At 42.2% G+C, this 20,046-nt stretch overlaps 1 protein-coding gene and 1 pseudogene across 1 annotated transcript; both read left to right on the forward strand.

The window, feature by feature from the left end:
- The first annotated feature begins 3,288 nt into the window (after nt 1-3,288).
- On the forward strand, nt 3,289-13,097 carry LOC119878115 (homeobox protein CDX-4-like). Its single transcript, XM_038588805.1, has 2 exons — nt 3,289-3,754; nt 12,922-13,097. The coding sequence occupies exons 1-2, from the start codon at nt 3,289-3,291 to the stop codon at nt 13,095-13,097; spliced, it is 642 nt and encodes a 213-aa protein (XP_038444733.1).
- Nucleotides 13,098-17,627: 4,530 nt separating this feature from the next.
- On the forward strand, nt 17,628-19,567 carry LOC119878029 (annotated as a pseudogene).
- Nucleotides 19,568-20,046: the final 479 nt, after the last annotated feature.

The following is a 20,046-nucleotide window of genomic DNA, read 5'->3' on the forward strand; positions in this document are numbered from 1 at the left end:
ATTCCATTGTACCACATCTTCTTTATCCATTCATCTTTTGATGGACACTGAGGCTCCTTCCACAGTTTAGCTATTATGGACATTGCTGCTATAAACATTGAGGTGCAGGTGTCCCGACGTTTCACTGCATCTGTATCTTTGTGGTAAATACCCAGTAGTGCAATTGCTGGGTCATAGGGTAGCTCTATTTTTAACTGAACATTTTTTTATAAAGAAAAACAGTCTACATGGAGGGAATTGCATAAGCAAAGACACTTTTTAAGAGAAAGATTATTGATCTGGGAGGCAATACACCTGAGTTTGACCCTCAATTCTGTCATTCGCTTCCTTAAAGAACATGTTCCCCTCACAAACCCTCAGTTTTCTCATAAGTAAAATGATAATATTGGGTTAGTTAACTTTTAAAGGTCCTCCATGTGCTTCCATCCTGATACAGTTTTTCAAATGTCAGGTCTATCAGTTTGCCTCAGTATAGAATAGGTGAAAGAGAATAATGAAAGGGTAGTTGGGCCTATGATATAAAGAGTATTGAACACCAGACTTAGGAGCCTGAACAGAGAAAAAAAATAGAAGCCAAACCCTAGGCCTAAGCTCTGAGGTTGTACATTTAGTCTGATTCCAATTTAAAAACATAAATTTTGCAGTTAGGGTGACCTAGGATGGGAACCTAACTATACTACACACCAGTAGTTCATTTAAATAGTCGTGGTACATCTCTGAGCCTGTTTCTTCATCTCTAAAATGGAAATACTAATAAATAACTCATGGAGCTGTTGTGAAAATTAAGTGAGATCACATGTAAAAAGTGCCTTACAAGAGGGAACCTGGGTGGCTCAGTTGGTTAAGGTCTGCCTTTGGCTCAAGTCATGATCTCAGGGTCCTGGAATTGAGCCCTACATTGGGCTCTCTGCTCAGTGGGGAGTTTGCTTTTCCCTTTCCCTCTGTGTGCTCTCTCTCTCTCTCTCAAATAAATAAATAAAATATTTTTTAAAGTGCCTTACAGGTATGTTACTTTCCCTGCCCCTAAGTCCCTTTTCCTCAGTGCCAGGCCATAATTAGTCTTTGCTGACCAATTACTTCTGTTACTTCTCTTCCTTCTTCTCCAAAGCAGGCTTCAAAATATATCTAGAATCTAACTACTTTCCTCCATCCCCAGTGTCATTCACCTGGATTATTGCAATAGTCTTTTAATTAATCAGCCCACTTACAGTCTATTCTTAATCCAACTGCTAGACTGATCCCTTCAAAACTTAAATCATGCCAATCCTCTGCTCAAAACCCTACAATGTCTCCCTACCTCATTTAGAACAAAAATTAGAATCTTTATAATGACGTCCTCTTCCTTGGCTTTCAGACCCCATCTATTCTTTAGCCACACAGTTTTGTTTTGTTTACTGTAACCCCAAGAGAAGACAGACATTCTCTCATTCTCTTTTCACATGTTCCCTGTCTGGATCTTCTCCTTATAGCTCATACCAGTACCTATTCTATATTTTATTTAAATGTCATTTCAAGATGAGGTCTTCCCAGACCACTACATTTAAAATGACAACACCCATCCACCCTCAGCATTCTGTACCTTCCTTCCTGCTTTATTTTGCTTCACAGTATTGATATACCATAAAATGTAATTACTTATTAGTGTCTCTCCTCACTATAATATAAGCTTAGTAAACTCAGGGATTTTTTTCTGTTCACTATTGATGCCTCCATGCATAGAACAGCACCTAGCATTCAATAAACATTTGTTGAGTGAATTAATGGATACAGTGGTTACCTACTGTATACCATGCACTAAATTAAGCAATCTGCATATATTATCTCAGTGAATCCTGCTTTGTAATGTAGAGAGTGTTAGGATCTCTATTTTGCATTGGAAAAATCCCTGAAGTTCCCAGAGGTTAAGTGATATTCCCAAAGCCAAAGAGAGATCAGTTAATAGGGGTGCCAGTTTGGATTGAACTTTATAGAGGAGCACATTCACTGAGTAGGCACATAGTCTAGATTAAATGTTGTGGTAGGTTTGGGAGGGGGTGGGGAAGAGGGGGATGGGGGAAGAACACTGGGATACAGATTGGTTTTGTGGTCAGAAAGCTGACTGTTTTCTTGAACCAAGATCTTGTGTTCATTGGCATCTACTGGCAAGCCCATGTCTTTTTCAATAATTGGAACTTTACAAAGGCAATTTCCTCAAGTGTGAAAGAAAGTTGGAATCTGTGGCTGCCCTAGATTTGAGACTGCAGGAATTTGACCCCTTGGGACTCTGGTTTTGAGGCAGAAGTCATAATACCTGATAGAAAGACCCCTGAGACTAGTAAACTGACATTAAAATTAGCCCATTAACCCACATCGTCCTCCTCCCTTTCTTTTTTTCATAACCTACTCTCTTCATCTTTCTTTAATTTGTGAATATTTGTAAAACATCCGATTAATCCAGCCTGTCATCCACTGGAATGTATGTAACCTTAGGAAGGCAGAGTAAAAATGTTTGACTCTTGTTCACTGTTGTGTCCCCAGTGCCTACAACAGTGCCTAGCATTCAGTAGATACACGATATATACCTGTGAAATGAATCTGTTCTTAGAAACAAAGCCCTCCTCCTGGGGGAGGGAGCAAGGAAGAGAAGGGAAAGCTCTTTTCAGTGGTATCCTGGGCCAGTTCCAGTGGAATACCCCAGCAGGGATATGTGGCAAGAGGGGATACCACAGATGTAGGTTGGGCTAAGCCAGGGAAGTTCAGCAGAAAGAGGAGGCCCCAGGATAAGGACTGAATCCCAAAGAGCAGGCCTTGTCCCTGTTTCTGCCTGTCTTCATCTCAATTTGGAGGGAACTGGTCAGAAACCTTTGGAGGAACTCTTGCTTCCAAAAGCACAAACTAATGCTATGGGGACCAGACGGACAAAAGTGAAAAAGATGGGATAGAAAGGCCTGGGAGCTCTGGGAGAGGGAGCACAGAGACATCAAGTCCCAGTGAAAGCGAAATGGCCCTTCATTTGAATGCAAATGCTATGTAAAAGCCTGAAGCCCCTTGACGTCAGCCTAGCCATTGGTGGCCCAACTACACCGGGCTACCAGTCACCTGGAAACCTGACCGGCAGGAAACTCGGATGCCGTAGTCTGAGACGTACAGGGGGGCCGTGCAGCACAGCTACCGCTTTACCTATTGATTCCCTGCTGCTTCTCAAAGTCGGGTTGAGGCCTTACAAGAACTTTAGAATGGCTTAGGGAGCTCTTTCCTCATACCCAAGCCATCAAGTACAGAAGCTGCCTTTTGGAAAAAGAAGCAGGCATGTACCTGGGTACTCTCAGGAGCACGGCCAGAAGCAGCACCGCGGGGACTGCCGGCACTGGTAGCAGTGGGAGTCTCCTGCCAGCCTCCAACTTCACAGCGGTGCCTGCCTATGCGCACGACATGGGGTATCCCCATATACCCAGCGTGGATCCTCACGGGCCATCGCTGGGGGTCTGGGGTTCACCCTATAGCCCCTCTCGAGAAGACTGGAATGTGTACCCCGGACCATCCAGTACAGTGGGCACGGTGCCCATGAACGACATGATCTCGAACCCTTCCGCTTTTGGCTCTCAGGAATACAGCAACTTGGGCCCTGCGGGCGGGGGAAGCACCAGTGGAAGCCTGCCAGCCCCATCCAGCCGGTTGCTGTTCCCCATAGACGCTGAAGCTGCAGATGCCAGTTCTCCCAACAGAAGCCGCCACAGCCCCTCTGCATGGATGCGAAAGACCTTGCAGGTGACCGGTGAGTAATGGGTCCCAATACCCTCAAACTTTTCCTTCCTTTGCTTGGCTTCTACTTCTGTTGGCCTGTCTGCTCTCCTACTTCTCAGGCTCTCCAGGGACAGTTTAGTAGCTGAGGATTACTGCATGGCTAAGTGCCCGAATCCCCTCCCATTAGTGACCTCCCTTGCATAAGCCTCTGCTCAAACCCAGAAGAGTGCAGTGCTTGGAATCAAACTGACCCTAGGAGTGTTTTTCATTGTTTTCTGATGAGTCAAGGGAGCAAGCTGGGGGAAAACGGACACATTGTGCCCAGTTGGGAAAACATATGTACAGGAAAGATCAATGGGTGAACGAAGCAAGAGGGTAGCCACGATCCCAGTCCTGTCACTGCTGCTTGCCCTTTCCCTTTAAAATCCTTCCCCATCTTGGCAGGTGTGCTCCCCTCAAAAACTGATGATGCTCAACTTAGGTTTCATAGTGCTTGGCTGGCAATGGACCCTCCAGCTTAGCCACAAAAGCCCCAATGGCAAAGTGGCCTTGTCATCCTGGCCTCTCAAGAAAGCTGCAGCTTCCTTCACCCAAGCTGGCAGAGGCAAGGTGGACTCAAACCTTCTTCTAATGTCCTTTCTGCCAATGGAATCATTGAGTTAGGTGAGAAGGCAACAGCACACTGCTGGGACATAATAAACTCCATTCTAACATCCCTGGGCACACAGGAATAGCAGCCTCAGCACTAATAGGTGCTTAAAGACTTCATCACTATCCAGGAAGGCTTCTGGAGACAAAGGGGTGGGGACAGGTCTATGATGGAATTTAGGAAGGCACAGAGATTCTAGACTAATGCTGACCCACGCTGGTACCAGCAAGCCAGTGGGCAGCTGCTGGGAGCCCAGGGCAGGGGAAATGGGCACTTTGCTTTAACCTTGCATGGGGAGAAGGCAGCAAGATGTAGGTTTTCAGGTGTAGTTGTTCTTTTTTTTTTTAAAAAAAAAGATTTTATTTATTTATTCATGAGAGACACAGGGAGAGAGGCAGAGACACAGGCAGAGGGAGAAGCAGGCTCCATGCAGTGAGCCCGATGCCGGACTCCATTCCGGGTCTCCAGGATCAGGCGGGCTGAAGGCAGAGCTAAACCCCTGAGTCACCAGGGCTGCCCTGTAGTTGTTCTTTTTTTTTTTTTTTTTTTTTGTAGTTGTTCTTTTATCACATTTTTGTTATTCCAACCTATGACTCCCCGTCATTAGAGAAAATTGGTAAAATTGACTCTATCACTTTTATCCCTCTGGGAAGGAAATAGCATTTGTCCATAATGATTATACATTCGTTCACAGTTCTGCACTTTTACTCCCCTTCAAAAAGCAAGGGCAAGAGAGTGGGAAGGGACCAACTTTTATCATTAGAAGGATTCTTAGCTAGGAAGAGGCAGTTCTGTTTGATTGGGACATTACCAGGGTAGCAATCAGAAATTAAGAGTAGAGTTTAAGGGACACCTGGGTGGCCCAGTGGTTGAGCATCTGCTTTCAGCTCAGGGCTCTGATCCCGAGGTCCCGGGCTGCGGGGAGCCTGCTTTTCCCTCTGCCTATGTCTCTGCCTCTGTGTGTCTCTCATGAATAAATAAACAAAATCTTTTCAAAAAATAAAAGAGTAGAGCTTAAACACTTGGTTTTAAAGTGTTTGGAGGAAATCTGAATTTTTAAAAATATGGGTGAGTCAGCTGGCTAAATAGAATAAAGCCTGAGGTTAAGGTGGGGCAATCCTGGGGCTGTTATTACATCTAATTTTAGGGTTGTAATTAACATCCATTTACTAAACCCTAAGATTAGCAAAAGATACAAAAGTCAAAAAGTAGCTGCTCCCAGTCCAAGATTATGTTTTCAAACACATTAGAAGAGGAAAGTCATTACTGTGTTTGGAAGAGAGAACAATGGGGGCAGGGGAGGACAAAAGAAATGATCTTGAGTCTTGAATTTTTGTTTATGAGGGAAAATGTGACAAGTTTCTCTGCTTAAAAGTCTTCTATTTGTATTTGTTTTTATGAGCTCAGGTCTCCTTCTCGGGTAATGCTGGTGCCAGGAGAAGTTTAGAAAGGGACTCCTTAATTTGCGGTACCTTTATCACAAACCTTTAAACCTGGCTATACAATGTCACCGTCACAAGATTTTCTCTCAAAATTCTATTAAGTAATCTAAAATTGGATTATTTTGGAACCCCTCTGACTCCTGGCAATTTATCTTGTAGATGAGGCTTTATTAGAGTCAATCTTTGTTTCACTTTAATAATGTCTTATCAATTAAAATTATCCTTTTGCTATATGCTTGTAGCCCAAGGTGCAGATTTAGCAGCGATTTAAGAATATAACACGAAGTATGGACCTTCTCCCCAGAAAATATGCACAAAAGTAAACACACTTGGACCCAAATGCATGTGTGTATACACACACATGTCCACACATTGACACACGCACATTTTTAAACTAATTTTGAGAGATGCATGGATCCACTGAAGCCCTTCTATGGATCTCAGGTTATGAATTACATGTAAAAAATTAAGCTGATCATCTCACAGGATCACTCTGAACCAAAATGCACCCATTTTTATCTTCGTATATAGTGTTAAACAAGTATTTGTTAAATGAATGAATGAATCAGATCCTGCTAAATTGTCTACTTCACTCTGTAGTATTTTGGAACAACATTTGGCTTATGGCTGAGAAGACAATTAGATGAACTACAAAATGGAAGTAACCCCTCTCTGATTAAGGTAATCAAATAAAACCCTCCATAGTGACTACTATCACATTTGATTTTCTAAGGAAAGGGGACTGACAGAATAAATGACTGTCCCCTAGGTGATTTGATTCTTTAAAAAAGATAATTTTATTTACACTTTGTTCTCTAAGTGGTCTGTTCCAATACACAACTCATTTTAAAGATTATATGAAGAGGAACCCATAGAAAGGTTCTGTGAAAAGTTAAGTGTTTTCATATTTTAAACATTGTCAGTGCATTACAGCTAGGAATTATTTTTTCGTCTTTTCTATTACCCAGAGTTGTAGTCTTGAATGAGTTTTGGCAAGGTGATAATCTTTTTTTATATAAATTAATTTTTTATTGGTGTTCAATTTACCAACATACAGAATAACACCCAGTGCTCATCCCATCAAGTGTCCCCCTCAGTGCCCGTCACCCATTCACCCCCACCCCCCGGCCTCCTCCCCTTCCATACCCCTAGATCATTTCCCAGAGATAGGAGTCTTTATGTTCTGTCTCCCTTTCTGATATTTCCCACACATTTCTTCTCCCTTCCCTTATATTCCCTTTCACTATTATTTATATTCCCCGAATGAATGAATGAGAACATATAATGTTTGTCCTTCTCCGATTGACTCATTTCACTCAGCATAATACCATCCAGTTCCATCCACATTGAAGCAAATGGTGGGTGTTTGTCGTTTCTAATGGCTGAGTAATATTCCATTGTATACATAAACCACATCTTCTTTATCCATTCATCTTTCGATGGACACCGAGGCTCCTTCCACAGTTTGGCTATTGTGGACATTGCTGCTATAAACATGAGTTTAGTGTCATCATGATATCTATTCAGTCCATTTTTGTGGATTGTTCCACTGAACTTCTTCTGAAAGGGGAATTTTAAGAGTCCCTCTTAAAATTTCTTGCAGAGCTGGTTTGGAGGTCACATATTCTTTCAGTTCCTGCCTGTCTTGGAAGCTCTTTATCTCTCCTTCCATTTTGAATGAGAGCCTTGCTGGATAAAGTATTCTTGGTTGCATGTTCTTCTCATTTAGGACCCTGAATATATCCTGCCAGCCCTTTCTGGCGTGCCAGGTCTCTGTGGAGAGGTCTGCTGTTACCCTAATATTCCTCCCCATAAAAGTCAGGGATTTCTTGTCTCTTGCTGCTTTAAGGATCTTCTCTTTATCTTTGGAATTTGCAAGCTTCACTATTAAATGTCGAGGTGTTGAACGGTTTTTACTGATTTTAGGGGGGGATCTCTCTATTTCCTGGATCTGAATGCCTGTTTCCCTTCCCAGATTAGGAAAGTTTTCAGCTAGGATTTGTTCAAATACATATTCTGGCCCTCTGGCCCTTTCAGCGCCCTCGGAAACCCCAATTAAACGTAGGTTTTTCTTCCTCAGGCTGTCCCTTATTTCCCTTAATCTATCCTCATGGTCTTTTAATTGTCTCTTTTTTCCTCAGTTTCCCTCTTTGCCATCAACTTGTCTTCTATGTCACTCACTGGTTCTTCCACCTCATTAACCCTCGTCATTAGGACTTCTAGTTTGGATTGCATCTCATTCAATTGATTTTTAATTTCTGCCTGATTGGATCTAAATTCTGCAGTCATGAAGTCTCTTGAATCCTTTATGCTTTTTTCTAGAGTCACCAGTAGCTGTATAATAGTGCTTCTGAATTGGCTTTCTGACATTGGATTGTAATCCAGATTTTGTAACTCTGTGGGAGAGAGGACTGTTTCTGATTCTTTCTTTTGAGGTGAGGTTTTCCTTCTAGTCATTTTGCTCAGTGCAGAATGGCCAAAAACAAGTTGTATTGGGAAAAGGAGAAAAAGAGAGAGAAAGAAGGAAAGAAAAGAGAAAAAAGTAAAAAGAAAAAAGGAAGAGAAAAAGGAAAAAAGAGAAGAAGAAGAAAAAGAAAATGAAAGAAAGGGGGAAAAAGGGTGGGGGAAGCAATCAGAAATCAAAAAGAAAAAAGAAAAAAAACCACGGGGGTGTATCTTCTGATTCTGTATACTTTAAGTCCCTTGACTTCCCCTGGATCTTGTCCGTCTAGCTGGTCTTCTGGGGGAGGGGCCTGTTGTGCTGATTTTCAGGTGTTAGCACTTGAGGGAGCTGCTCTGCCTCCTGCCTGGTGCAGGGCTCAGTGGGGGTTGTTTACCCCGTGAGGCCCCTGGAGGAACAACCCCAGTGGCTGCGGCAGCTCTGGAAACCTGGATTCAGCCCCTGCAGGAACTCCGGAGCTCTCCCTCTGCAGGGGCCTGGAGGCTCCAGGGACGGGGCCGCTGATCTGCTCAGCTCCAGGCAGGAGTGTCCTTGCTGTCCTGTGCCCTCCCGGTCTCTGCCTGTCCTGGGGGGAGGCCGGATCCTGGGCTGTGTCCCGACGCCCTGTGCTCCCGGGCCTGCGCTGTTGGATTCGGGCTCCCAGCCGCGCAGCCGCCTCTCCGTGGAGCCGACACCAGAGCCCCTCCGAGCTGCTCCCGGGTCCAACCGTGCACGCGCTGCAGCCCTTTAGGGAGCTCTGCACACTCTCCCCAGGGCGCAGGTGCTCTGTTAGTGTCCCAGGGAGCCTGAGGGCATCCCCGCCCTCCTGGTGTCCTGCTCTAACTCCCTGCAAGCGCCTTTCCTCCCAGAAAGATTGGTGAAGCTCCTGCTTCTCTGGGACGGTGCTTTCCTGTCCTGGGGGCACTTGCCCCGGCCTTAACCTGGCTCCTCGTGGGGCCCCTCCCCCTTGGATGCCTTTTGTTTCTTTATTTCTCCCCCCCCCCACTTCATACCTTGATAGAAGCGTGAACTCTTCTCACTGTAGCATTCTAGCTGTTCTCTCTTTAAATCTCAGGCCGAATTCGTAGATTTTTCAGGATGATTTGAAGGTTATCTAGGTAATTTGGTGGGGACAGGTGATTTGGGGACCCTACTCTTCCGCCATCTTGCCCCTCCTCCGCAAGGTGATAATCTAAGCAGGGTTGGAGAAAGGCTTTTTTTGTTAGGAGTGGAAAAGAGGGTAAGGGAAGAAACAAACCTTGAATAATTCTGATTAATCCACTGGACAAAACACTGAGGAAGTTATACTTCTTACTTTTTACTCAATTAAGGCACTTCAGAAAATACGTTGCTTAATAATTCTTTTCTTGTTGCTGCTTAACAATTCTTGAAGCTTATCATTATGCTCCTTGGTTTTGACCATTTCATGGACAATTTTTTAAAATGAATTTGGATACAATTTTTAACTAAAAGCAGCACAGGATTATCTTAAGATGGAAAGTAACTAAGATGGGATCAATTGCACTGTACTTCCTATAGAAGGAACCTGGTTTTCAACCTCTTTGCTTTGGTTTGGTACGGGAATATGGACATTATGCTATACTAGAACATATCCAAATCCCATTCAATTCAGTTTCATCATTTAAGGGCAGAGGCAATGAGGCAGAAGAAAGAAGAGAGTTCAGGAGAAAGGACACAAGAGAAATTCATTTCTTTTTTTTTAAATTTTTTTAATTAATTTATTTATTTATGATAGTCACGGAGAGAGAGAGAGAGAGGCAGAGACACAGGCAGAGGGAGAAGCAGGCTCCATGCACCGGGAGCCTGATGTGGGATTCGATCCCAGGTCTCCAGGATCGCGCCCTGGGCCAAAGGCAGGCGCCAAACCGCTACGCCACCCAGGGATCCCTTTTAAATTTTTTAATTGGAGTTCAATTTGCCAACATTTAGCATAACACCCAGTGCTCATCCCACCAAGTACCCCCCAGTGCCCATCACCCAGTCACCCCAACCCCCCACCCACCTTCCTTTCCACTACCCCTTGTTTCCCAGAGTTAGGTGTCTCTCATGTTTTGTCACCCTCACTGATATTTTCACTCCTTTTCTCTCCTTTCCCTTATTCCCTTTCACTAATTTTTATATTCCCCAAATGAATGAGACCATATAATGTTTGTCCTTTTCCAATTGACTTATTTCACTCAGCATAATACCCTCCAGTTCTAACCACGTGGAAGCAAATGGTGGGTATTGCCATTTCTAATGACTGAGTAATATTCCATTGTATACATATACCACATCTTCTTTATCCATTCATCTTCGATGGACACCGAGGCTCCTTCCACAGTTTGGCTATTGTGGACATTGCTGCTATAAACATCGGGGAGCAGGTGTTCCAGCGGAGAAATTCATTTCTCTCTGCAAACTATGCCATTAATATTTCCCCTGAGCTACATCTTCTTGAGGGTTGAGGCCTTATCTGTCAGATTGAGGCAACAGACTCCTTTTACCATTTCACATGGCTTTGATATGCAGTCTGGTTCTTCCTCATCCCTCCTTTCTTCAGGGGTTATATTGCCGGATAGGGTGAGGATTTTCATTGCAAATAAAGAGGCCTGGTCTTGACTTTATTGTCCTTAGAAGAAACTGCAAGAGGGCAATTTATGACCAATGGGGGTGGGGAAGGACTACAACCTTCCAGAGTTTTTGAAGTCTGGTTATATTTACTATCAAAGAGCAGAAAACACAGACACACACAAGTTGAATTTTAACTTCTGCCTCCAGTTAGAATGTAAATGCTCAGCTACTTAGGGATTACAAAGGGTTTGAGGAGGCATCTCTCCAAAAATATTTTTTGATCCTAAGATAATGAGGTTCTGGAAATAAATTAAAACTCAAAGTTTTCATTCTGATCTCAAATCTACATTCTACCTTTGTAACTAACCAAATGTCAGACCTTTGGTTTCCTGGATTCAAAACCAGCTTACAGTTTTGGTCTTCCAGCTAAGTTAAAGGACTGGGGCTCATCATTTTCAATTTTCAAGGAGTAAAGTTTTGTCTAGTTCATTTGTCCATGAGTCATTCTGCCATACTAAACTTAGTATTAAGTTTAATACATATCTCTCATCCAGAATTTGTTTCTGCATTTTGTCTTTTTTCTTTCCTGAAGATGAAAGAGTGTCTCACATTTGTTTAGGGCTTGTAAATTCCAAACCAACTGGTTGGTGTTCCTAAATGTAAAGAGGGTTCAGGATGGGATCTGATGCTATGTAGCTCCTTTGTTGGGCCTGTGCTGCATCTTAACACCTCAATAGGGTTTAGAGAACCACTTTAAAGAAACCTTTGTCCTACAGATCACTCCCCAAAACCTCACATCAAAACAATCAGGGAAGATCAGAAGCAGTTTGCCAAATGCCATAGAGAAAAAGAGGAAGATCCTCCTGGAGGGAGTTAGAAAAATTGAAAGAAAGGGAAGCTTCCTAATCACCTTTGGAAAATTTAAAAGAGGAATAAAACTGTATTTGAGGAAGGGCATGAGAAATTAGTTAAATGTTGTAACACAAAGCAAATGTTTATATATCCTTTCAAAGAATACTAGAATACTCATTTTATTCTGCCTAGTCAATATGTCCCCATTCCCCCCATTCATTAGCCACTTGGGAATAAAAGTTGATTAAGACCCTCACAAAATATTTTTTTCTATTGGATAATAGGGGCTATCCTAAAACAGAATCTAAATTGTCACTTAGTTGTCACTTACTATCCAAACAAAATTCTCTATAGAATGTTATACATAGGGGATCCCTGGGTGGCGCAGCGGTTTAGTGCCTGCCTTCGGCCCAGGATGTGATCCTGGAGTCCCTGGATCGAGTCCCACATCAGATAAGGCTCTCTGCACGGATCCTGCTTCCCCCTCTGCCTGTGTCTCTGCCTCTCGCTCTCTCTTTGTGTGTCTCTCATGAATAAATAATAAAATCTTAAAAAAAAGAATATATACATAACTAGAATGTATGTAACTAATAATGTCAGGATCACAGAATAGTTTGCCACACTTGAGCCATTCTTATGTTTCCTAGCATATTTAAACTGGAAATCATACTGGACTGTGAGTCAGAGGTATGTGTTTGGGTCCCCATACTTCAGCTCACTAGCACAAAACAACTTACTTACCTACACTGAGCCTTAGGTTTCTTAAAGGAAAAATGGGGATAAGACATATTCTGCATAATTTAAAAGTGTAGGTGAGAAGTTCAATAGGAAATGGTATGAATGAACTGCATAAGATATATATAGGAAAGTGTATGTAGCTATATGTTGCTATTACTGCCAATACTACTCCTATATGTGAGTTGAAATGGAAATGAATGAAAGGAAAGGGAATGAAAATCATGGATTAAGTGTTTGCTTTAAAAAAATAAAATGCTTTGGCGTATGTAGGTCATGGTGGTGTGTTTTGTGTGTGTGTGTGTGTGGTGTGTGTGTGTGTAAATAGTCACAGATGACAAAAAATTAATGGAGAAGTGGACATATGACATATGGTTCAAAAAATGTACTTGTTTCATATTTGAAAGTAATAAATAAGGATGGGAACAGTAGTTATAATTCCTTCAACCAAATAATCTCCAAAGAAGTAAAATATGATTAAATATATTGCTTCTCTCCCCTAATAGGGAAAACCAGGACAAAAGAAAAGTATCGTGTGGTTTACACCGATCATCAAAGATTGGAGCTAGAGAAGGAATTCCACTGCAACAGATACATCACCATTCAGAGAAAATCAGAACTGGCAGTCAACCTGGGCCTTTCTGAAAGACAGTACACTGAAAGTATATCCAACATGTCTTAAAGTTATTTCAATAAGCTGAGGTTTTAGGGAAGTCTGTAAGCAAGAGTAGAAGCAAAACAGAAAACTAAGACATTTTCCAAGCTCTCTTAAAGCCCACATTCATCCTATTGGACCTCCTAGTTTGGTCTCATTGGTCAGTGAGTTAATTAATAGTTGAATGTGGGTGCAATATGCAGAGGGGAAAAGCAAAGGGGTGGGACATAGGAGGAGGAAAATTAAAACTTCCATAGAATTAATTAGTCAAGTCAAAACCTTGTTTGATTCCCAAATAGTTATACCAATGTATGAAGTGGCGATTTGATGATCATGGCAATTATCTGGTTCATATTAGTCAAACTACAATAGTAACTGAACACCAATGCTACTACCTGAACCAAGTTTTTCTATTATTCAGGGTAGGATATGTAACTTTCTATGGTCCATAAACTTCTATGATGCCTGCATCAAATTTTAGCATACTATAGGTACTCAGTGAAGATTAGAGCATGACAAAGATCAATGGTTTCCATTTATCCAACTTTGACATTACACAACTACCTGATGTTTTTTCACTTAAATCTAGAAGTAATCCTAGAATTCTAGAATGCTAGAGTTGGGAAGTCCATTAGTGTGTTGCCTATCCCAAGCAACTTGCATTTCATACAGGTATGAAGGCACATTGGTATCACAGCAAGAAATATAGTATTTCATCACCCCTGTTCACTCAGTTCTGTTTCATTAAACCTATTAGGAAGTTACTTTGTTATTTAAATCACCTTTTTATCACCACACCTCAGCATCTGCCATTCTATTATTTATTTCTACCTGGGCAAAAGAGGTGTGGTGGGTGAGGTATAATATAAAGAGCACAGCATTTAGAATCAATAGGCCTGGATTTGATCCCAAAGTTTCATCTTACGCAAGACACTCTTTCTCTCAATCTCAGCTTTTTTTTTTTTAACCTGTAAATAGGTATACTTCACAAGGTCATTGGGAGGCTCGAATGAAGTGACACATGTGATAGGGCTTTGTAAATGCTAAAATCCCTGTACAATATCAGCAATGACTATGAAAAATGAATTCAATATGATGCCACATTAATCTAAAGTATTTTTTGTTTCAGGTGAAAATCTGGTTTCAGAATCGCAGAGCCAAAGAGAGAAAGACAATCAAAAAGAAAATCTCCCAGTTTGAGAACAGTGGAAGCTCAGTACAAAGTGATTCTGGCTCCATCAGCCCTGGGGAATTACCTAACACTTTTTTTACCACCTTATCTGCTGTTCATAGATTTCAGCCTATTGAGATACAGCCGGTCATAGTCTCTGAATGAAAGAAAGGCAAAGAGAAATGGAAAACCCCCTATCCCTTAGCATTGTCTTCTTGGTCTCTAAGATATCAGCAGGAGAGTAAGGACAGGATGTAATTTCTCCTAAGGCAGTACTCAGAACAAATGGATGTGCAATGGTTGAAGAGGTCACTTACTGTTAGAAATCATCCTCAGAAAACTCTTGTCATTGGCTATGCTATATGGGCGTCCCTTAGGAACTTGATGGTAAACTATACAATTGAAAGCTACAATCACAGGCCTTTGCAACTCTATTCACAATTTCGGAAACTTACTTTATGAACAAACTGTAAAAAACAGTTCAGGCAGAAGGCACATTTGTGTATATGTACTTGTGTTTGTTATTTGATGCTGGGTGTATTCTTTTAAGATGCTATCTGGGGGGAAGAGTTAAGCAGAAATTTATCCAGCTGTAGCTATCTTTGCAAGTAATTAATTCAAAGCTAATGGCATTTTCATAACAAGAGACAAATGTTTAAAAATCTGAATCCATTACCCACTGATTAATAAAAATAAAAACAGTTAAAAATAGACCTGCCCTATGACCCAGCAATTGCACTGTTGGGGATTTACCCCAAAGATACAAATGCAATGAAACGCCGGGACACCCTGCACCCCGATGTTTATAGCAGCAATGGCCACGATAGCCAAACTGTGGAAGGAGCCTCGGTGTCCAACGAAAGATGAATGGATAAGAAGATGTGGTTTATGTATACAATGAAAAATAGACTATTCTTGTTCATCAATCAGTCATTTACTGGCATCAATTACCTCATCTCAGAACTTCCAACCTATAGTGTCAATTTCAAATCTTGCCAAAACAATGAAGTCAGAATAGAACAATACAGCACAGCTTGGTAGAGTCATTAAAAAAGCAGCTCTCCAACACACAGAACAAATTCTAATCCCCTTTCTGTCTTTTCACTCTATTCAGTGCTATAGTTCACTGCCAGTCATAGTTAACAAAAGCACAAGGACAGAATGCAGGTCTATAGCCTGTCCTTGCCATCACTTTAAATCTGATTAAATTTTAGTTACATTATGTCATGTCAATGCAGTGTGGCCCAAGGAGATACAGTTTACAGGTTCCAAACATACAACTTAGGCTGCCAGTGAGTAGATTTGTCTGGCATTTTTGGTGCTGGTCCAGTATACTGTTTGCATGTCAACGTGGCCAAAGACTGGACTCTGAATCATTTTAAATCGAGATGGTTTAAAAGAAAGTTTTGCTAAAGGAGGAAAATAATCAAATCACAACTTTACTTTTCCTTTCAAGATACAGCTTCAAAATTCTTAAGAAATTAGATTCTTGAGCATAACTACATGTGTTTGGGTTAGGAATAAGAAATTTATTCTTGCCTTCTCCCTTATGAAAATCTCATAAAGAGGGCTTCTTTCTATGGCTGTTCTTGGGGATACATCATTCAGTCTTCAAAAGAGTTAAGGAAAGGATCTTTCTATCTCATCTCTTGATCCAGGCTCTTGGAGTTATATTCTGCCTTTCCATAATACATCTTCTCACAATTTTTATGAGGAGTAAAATTGCCCCTATTTTGCTGGTAGGGAAATGGAGATATAAGCAACAACATTCATTTTCCAAACATACGCAGCAAGGCAATCATGGATATTGATTAGAACTCTGAGTTACATAAAAATGACTTTTACGGTCTCTAGTGATGGAATCAAACTCAAAGCCCCTTCCTATTCATTTGGTATCAGATTATGTCACTGAAGCTGCATACAGCTCCTCGATGTACACACCAGCAGATAATTACTACCTAGAAATGCAAACTTTACCCTTTGTTTTTCAGCTCACCTACTCTCCCCATCAGTGAATTGAGGGCTTCTACCAATAACCTTAATAATGCCTTACATGTGTGTAATAATATTTTTGAATGTACTTTCACATTTCATATTATCTGACCTAATATCCTTATCCCTTATGAGATAGGTAAAAGTTGTTATTTCCCACTTTGTAATTTAAGAAAGAAGAGACTAGAGGGGCTTAAATATCTTTGGTTAACCACTTTTTTTCCTTAGCCCAGGTATATATTGGGGAAAGGTAATAAAGATAGGTCAATTTAAGCTCTCTTTCTCTTCAAAAAGTTACCAATTTTCAGTAAGTTAATGGCAAAATCTAGGATTAGAACACAGATCTACTAAATTGAATGATTATTTATTTAGTGCTTACACTGTGCTAGGATTTCTTGACTCCCAGGACAGCATGCTTTCTATTCCACCTAATTGCTCCCAATAACTATGAGGTGAAATACATAGCATGCTAATTGGCAAGCAGGCCATCTGGAGGGCTGAACAAAGAAAATCAGGATTAAAATGAGTTCTTCCAATCTAGTGAGGAGAAAGGTGGGGATTTTAAGGATGAGGAAGCTAAGTTCTGAGTATACATAGTTACTTAGATTCCTCAACCCTAACACTGCCTCACCAAAAAATAAGAATACCTTTGGCTATAGCAGTTGGATTTCTCTATGGGTTGTTATTTCCTGCTATAAACTTATGTTCAACAGAGAAGAACGGTTTTCCATTTTTATAGATTCTAATTTTCTAGAACTTGCTAACAGAACCACAATACAGAGTTTTTGTCCTTAATAGCATTTTGCAGCCATTTCCCCTAAGAAGACATGTTGATTCTTTCTCTGAGATCCAAGAAAAATACACACCCCTTGCTTTTATGGTTATATTATGGTGGTGTGTGCTGGGAGGTACGCACAGAAAAGGTTAGACAGCAAAGTTCAAAAGTTGAATTTAAAGTAGGTTTCAACAGGGGCACCTGGATGGTTCAGTCAGTTAAACATCTGCCTTTAGCTCAGGTCATGATCTCAGGGTCCTGGGATTGAGATCCGCATGGAGCCCCACATTGAGCTCCCTACAGGACAGGGAGTCTGCTTCTCCCTCTCCTTATGCCTCAACCCTCCCGCTCATTCTCTCTCTCTCTCTCTCCCTCTCTCTCTTAAGTAAATAAATGAAATCTTTAAAGTAGGTTTCAATAAAGAAATTATTTTCCTAAAAAACCTGTCTCCGCGGGGCGGGCAGCAGCGCTTCCTCCTTTGGAGTGCGGGTTTGTCCTTCCACCCCTGCCTCCGCGGCGCCTGGGAGAGCGAGGGGGAGCGGAAGGTGCGCGGGAGACGAGGCCCGCGATGCGGCCGGCGGGAGCCGCGGCGCTCGCGGGGTCGCTGTGCGGGGAGCTGCTGCAGGCCCCGCCGCCCCCGGCCTCGCAGATGCCTCCGGCCGCGCCCTCGGGGCCGCGGCTCTCCGCTCCAGCTGGTGAGATCCTCAACCGCCTTCCGGAGCCGCTGCTGCGGAGGCTCAGGGTGAGCCTGGACAGAGCGCCTGAGGGCTGGGGCTGGAGGAAGCTGGCCAAGGTGGCGGGGAGTCGGGGGCGCCTCTGGCTCAGTTGTCTGGACTTGGAGCAGTGTTCTCTTAAGGTCTTGGAGCCTGAAGTCCAAGCTTATGTTTACTGAAGCTGATGGGTGAGAAAGGTTGTACAGTCACAGAACTGAGTGACTTTCTGCAGGCTTTGGAGCACACGGAGGTTCTGCTTCTTGGCCCCCCAGGAATAAAGATCACTGTCAACCCAGAATCAAAGGCAGTCTTGGCTAGACAGTTTGTGAAACTGTGTTGCCGGGCAACTAGACATCCCTTCGTACAGTATCAGTGGTTTAAAATGAATAAAGAGATTCTGAACGAAAATGCATCAGCACTCATTTTTAACACAGTACATGTAAAAAGATGCAGGCTTTTATGTGTGTCGAGTTAATAATAATTTCACCTTTGAATTCAGCAAGTGGTTGGTCACAGCTGGATGTTTGTGATGTCACAGAAGTAACAGGAAGCTTCCAGAAAGTTCAGATGGCATCTCTGAATCCAAGTTGCAAATCTGTGTTGAACCAAGGTCCCAAAGGCTAATAATGCCTGGCAGTACATTGGTCTTACAGTGTGTTGCTGTTGGAAGCCCTATTCCTCACTACCAGTGGTTCAAAAATGAGTCACCATTAATACATGAGACAGGAAAGCTATACATGGTGCCTTATGTGGATCTGGAACATCGGGGAACCTATTGGTGTCATGTATATAGTGATCGAGACAGGATAGCTAGAAGGTGGAAATCATCATAGGAATAGCAGATGAGGGATCCCTGGGTGGCGCAGCGGTTTAGCACCTGCCTTTGGCCCAGGGCGCGATCCTGGAGACCCGGGATCGAATCCCACGTCGGGCTCCGGGTGCATGGAGCCTGCTTCTCCCTGCCTGTGTTTCTGCCTCTCTCTCTCTCTCTGAGTGTGTGACTATCATAAATTAAAAATTTTTAAAAAAAGGAATAGCAGATGAGGCAGTGGAGTGCACTGAAGATGAATTAGATAATCTTGGACAACCCAACAAAAAAGAGCAAACAGCTAATCAGCCTTTGGCAAAGGACAAAGTTGTTCTTTTGATAGGAAATATGAATTACTGGGAGCACCCCAAGCCTAAAGCTCCTTTGGTGGATGTATGTGAATTGACCAACTTGTTAGGACTACTAGATTTCAAACTTGTTTCACAGTTGGATCTTACTGAATACGAGATGTGAAATGCTGTGGATGAATTTTAACTACTTTTAGACAAAGGAGTATATGGATTATTATATTATGCAGGGCATGGTTATGAAAACTTTCCTAACAGCTTTATGGGCCTTGTTGATGCCCCAAATCCATATAGGTCTGAAAACTGTCTGTGTGTACAAAATATACTGAAACTGATGCAAGACAAAGAAACTGGACTCAACGTGTTCTTGTTGGACATGTGTAAGAAAAGAAACGACTGGGATCCCTGGGTGGAGCAGCGGTTTAGCGCCAGCCTATGGCCCAGGGCGCGATCCTGGAGACCCGGGATCGAGTCCCACGTCGGGCTCCTGGTGCATGGAGCCTGCTTCTCCCTCTGCCTATATCCTGCCTCTCTCTCTTTCTCTCTGCGTGACTATCATAAATAAATAAAACATTTTAAAAAAAAGAAAAGAAACGACTATGATGATACCATCCCAATCGTGGATGCACTAAAAGTCACCGCCAACATTGCCTTTCGATACGCCACATGTAAAGGAGCAGAAGCTTTTGAAATCCAGCATTCTGGGTTGGCAAATGGAATTTTCAGAAAATTTTTATTTCTTTTTATTTACTTTTTTAAACAAATTTATTTTTATTGGTGTTCAATTTGTCAACATACAGAATAAAACCCAGTACTCATCATGTCAAGTATCCACCTCAGTGCCTGCCACACAGTCACCCCCACACCACGCCCTCCTCCCCTTCCACAACCCCTAGTTCGTTTCCCAGAGTTAGGACCATTCATGATCTGTCTCCCTTTCTGATATTTCCCACTTATTTTCTTCTCCTTTCCCTTTTTTCCCTTTCACTATTTCTTATATTCCCCAAATGAATGAGACCATATAATGTTTGGCCTTCTCCAATTGACATTTCACTCTGCATAATACCCTCTAGTTCCATCCACGTGAAGCAAATGGTGGGTATTTGTCATTTCTAAAGGCTGAGTAATATTCCATTATATACATAAACCACATCTTCTTTACCCATTCATCTTTTGATGGACACCAAGGCTCCTTCCACAGTTTGGCTA

This window comes from Canis lupus, chromosome X, assembly GCF_011100685.1.
Source record: "Canis lupus familiaris isolate Mischka breed German Shepherd chromosome X, alternate assembly UU_Cfam_GSD_1.0, whole genome shotgun sequence".
In the NCBI taxonomy this organism is placed as follows: domain Eukaryota; kingdom Metazoa; phylum Chordata; class Mammalia; order Carnivora; family Canidae; genus Canis; species Canis lupus.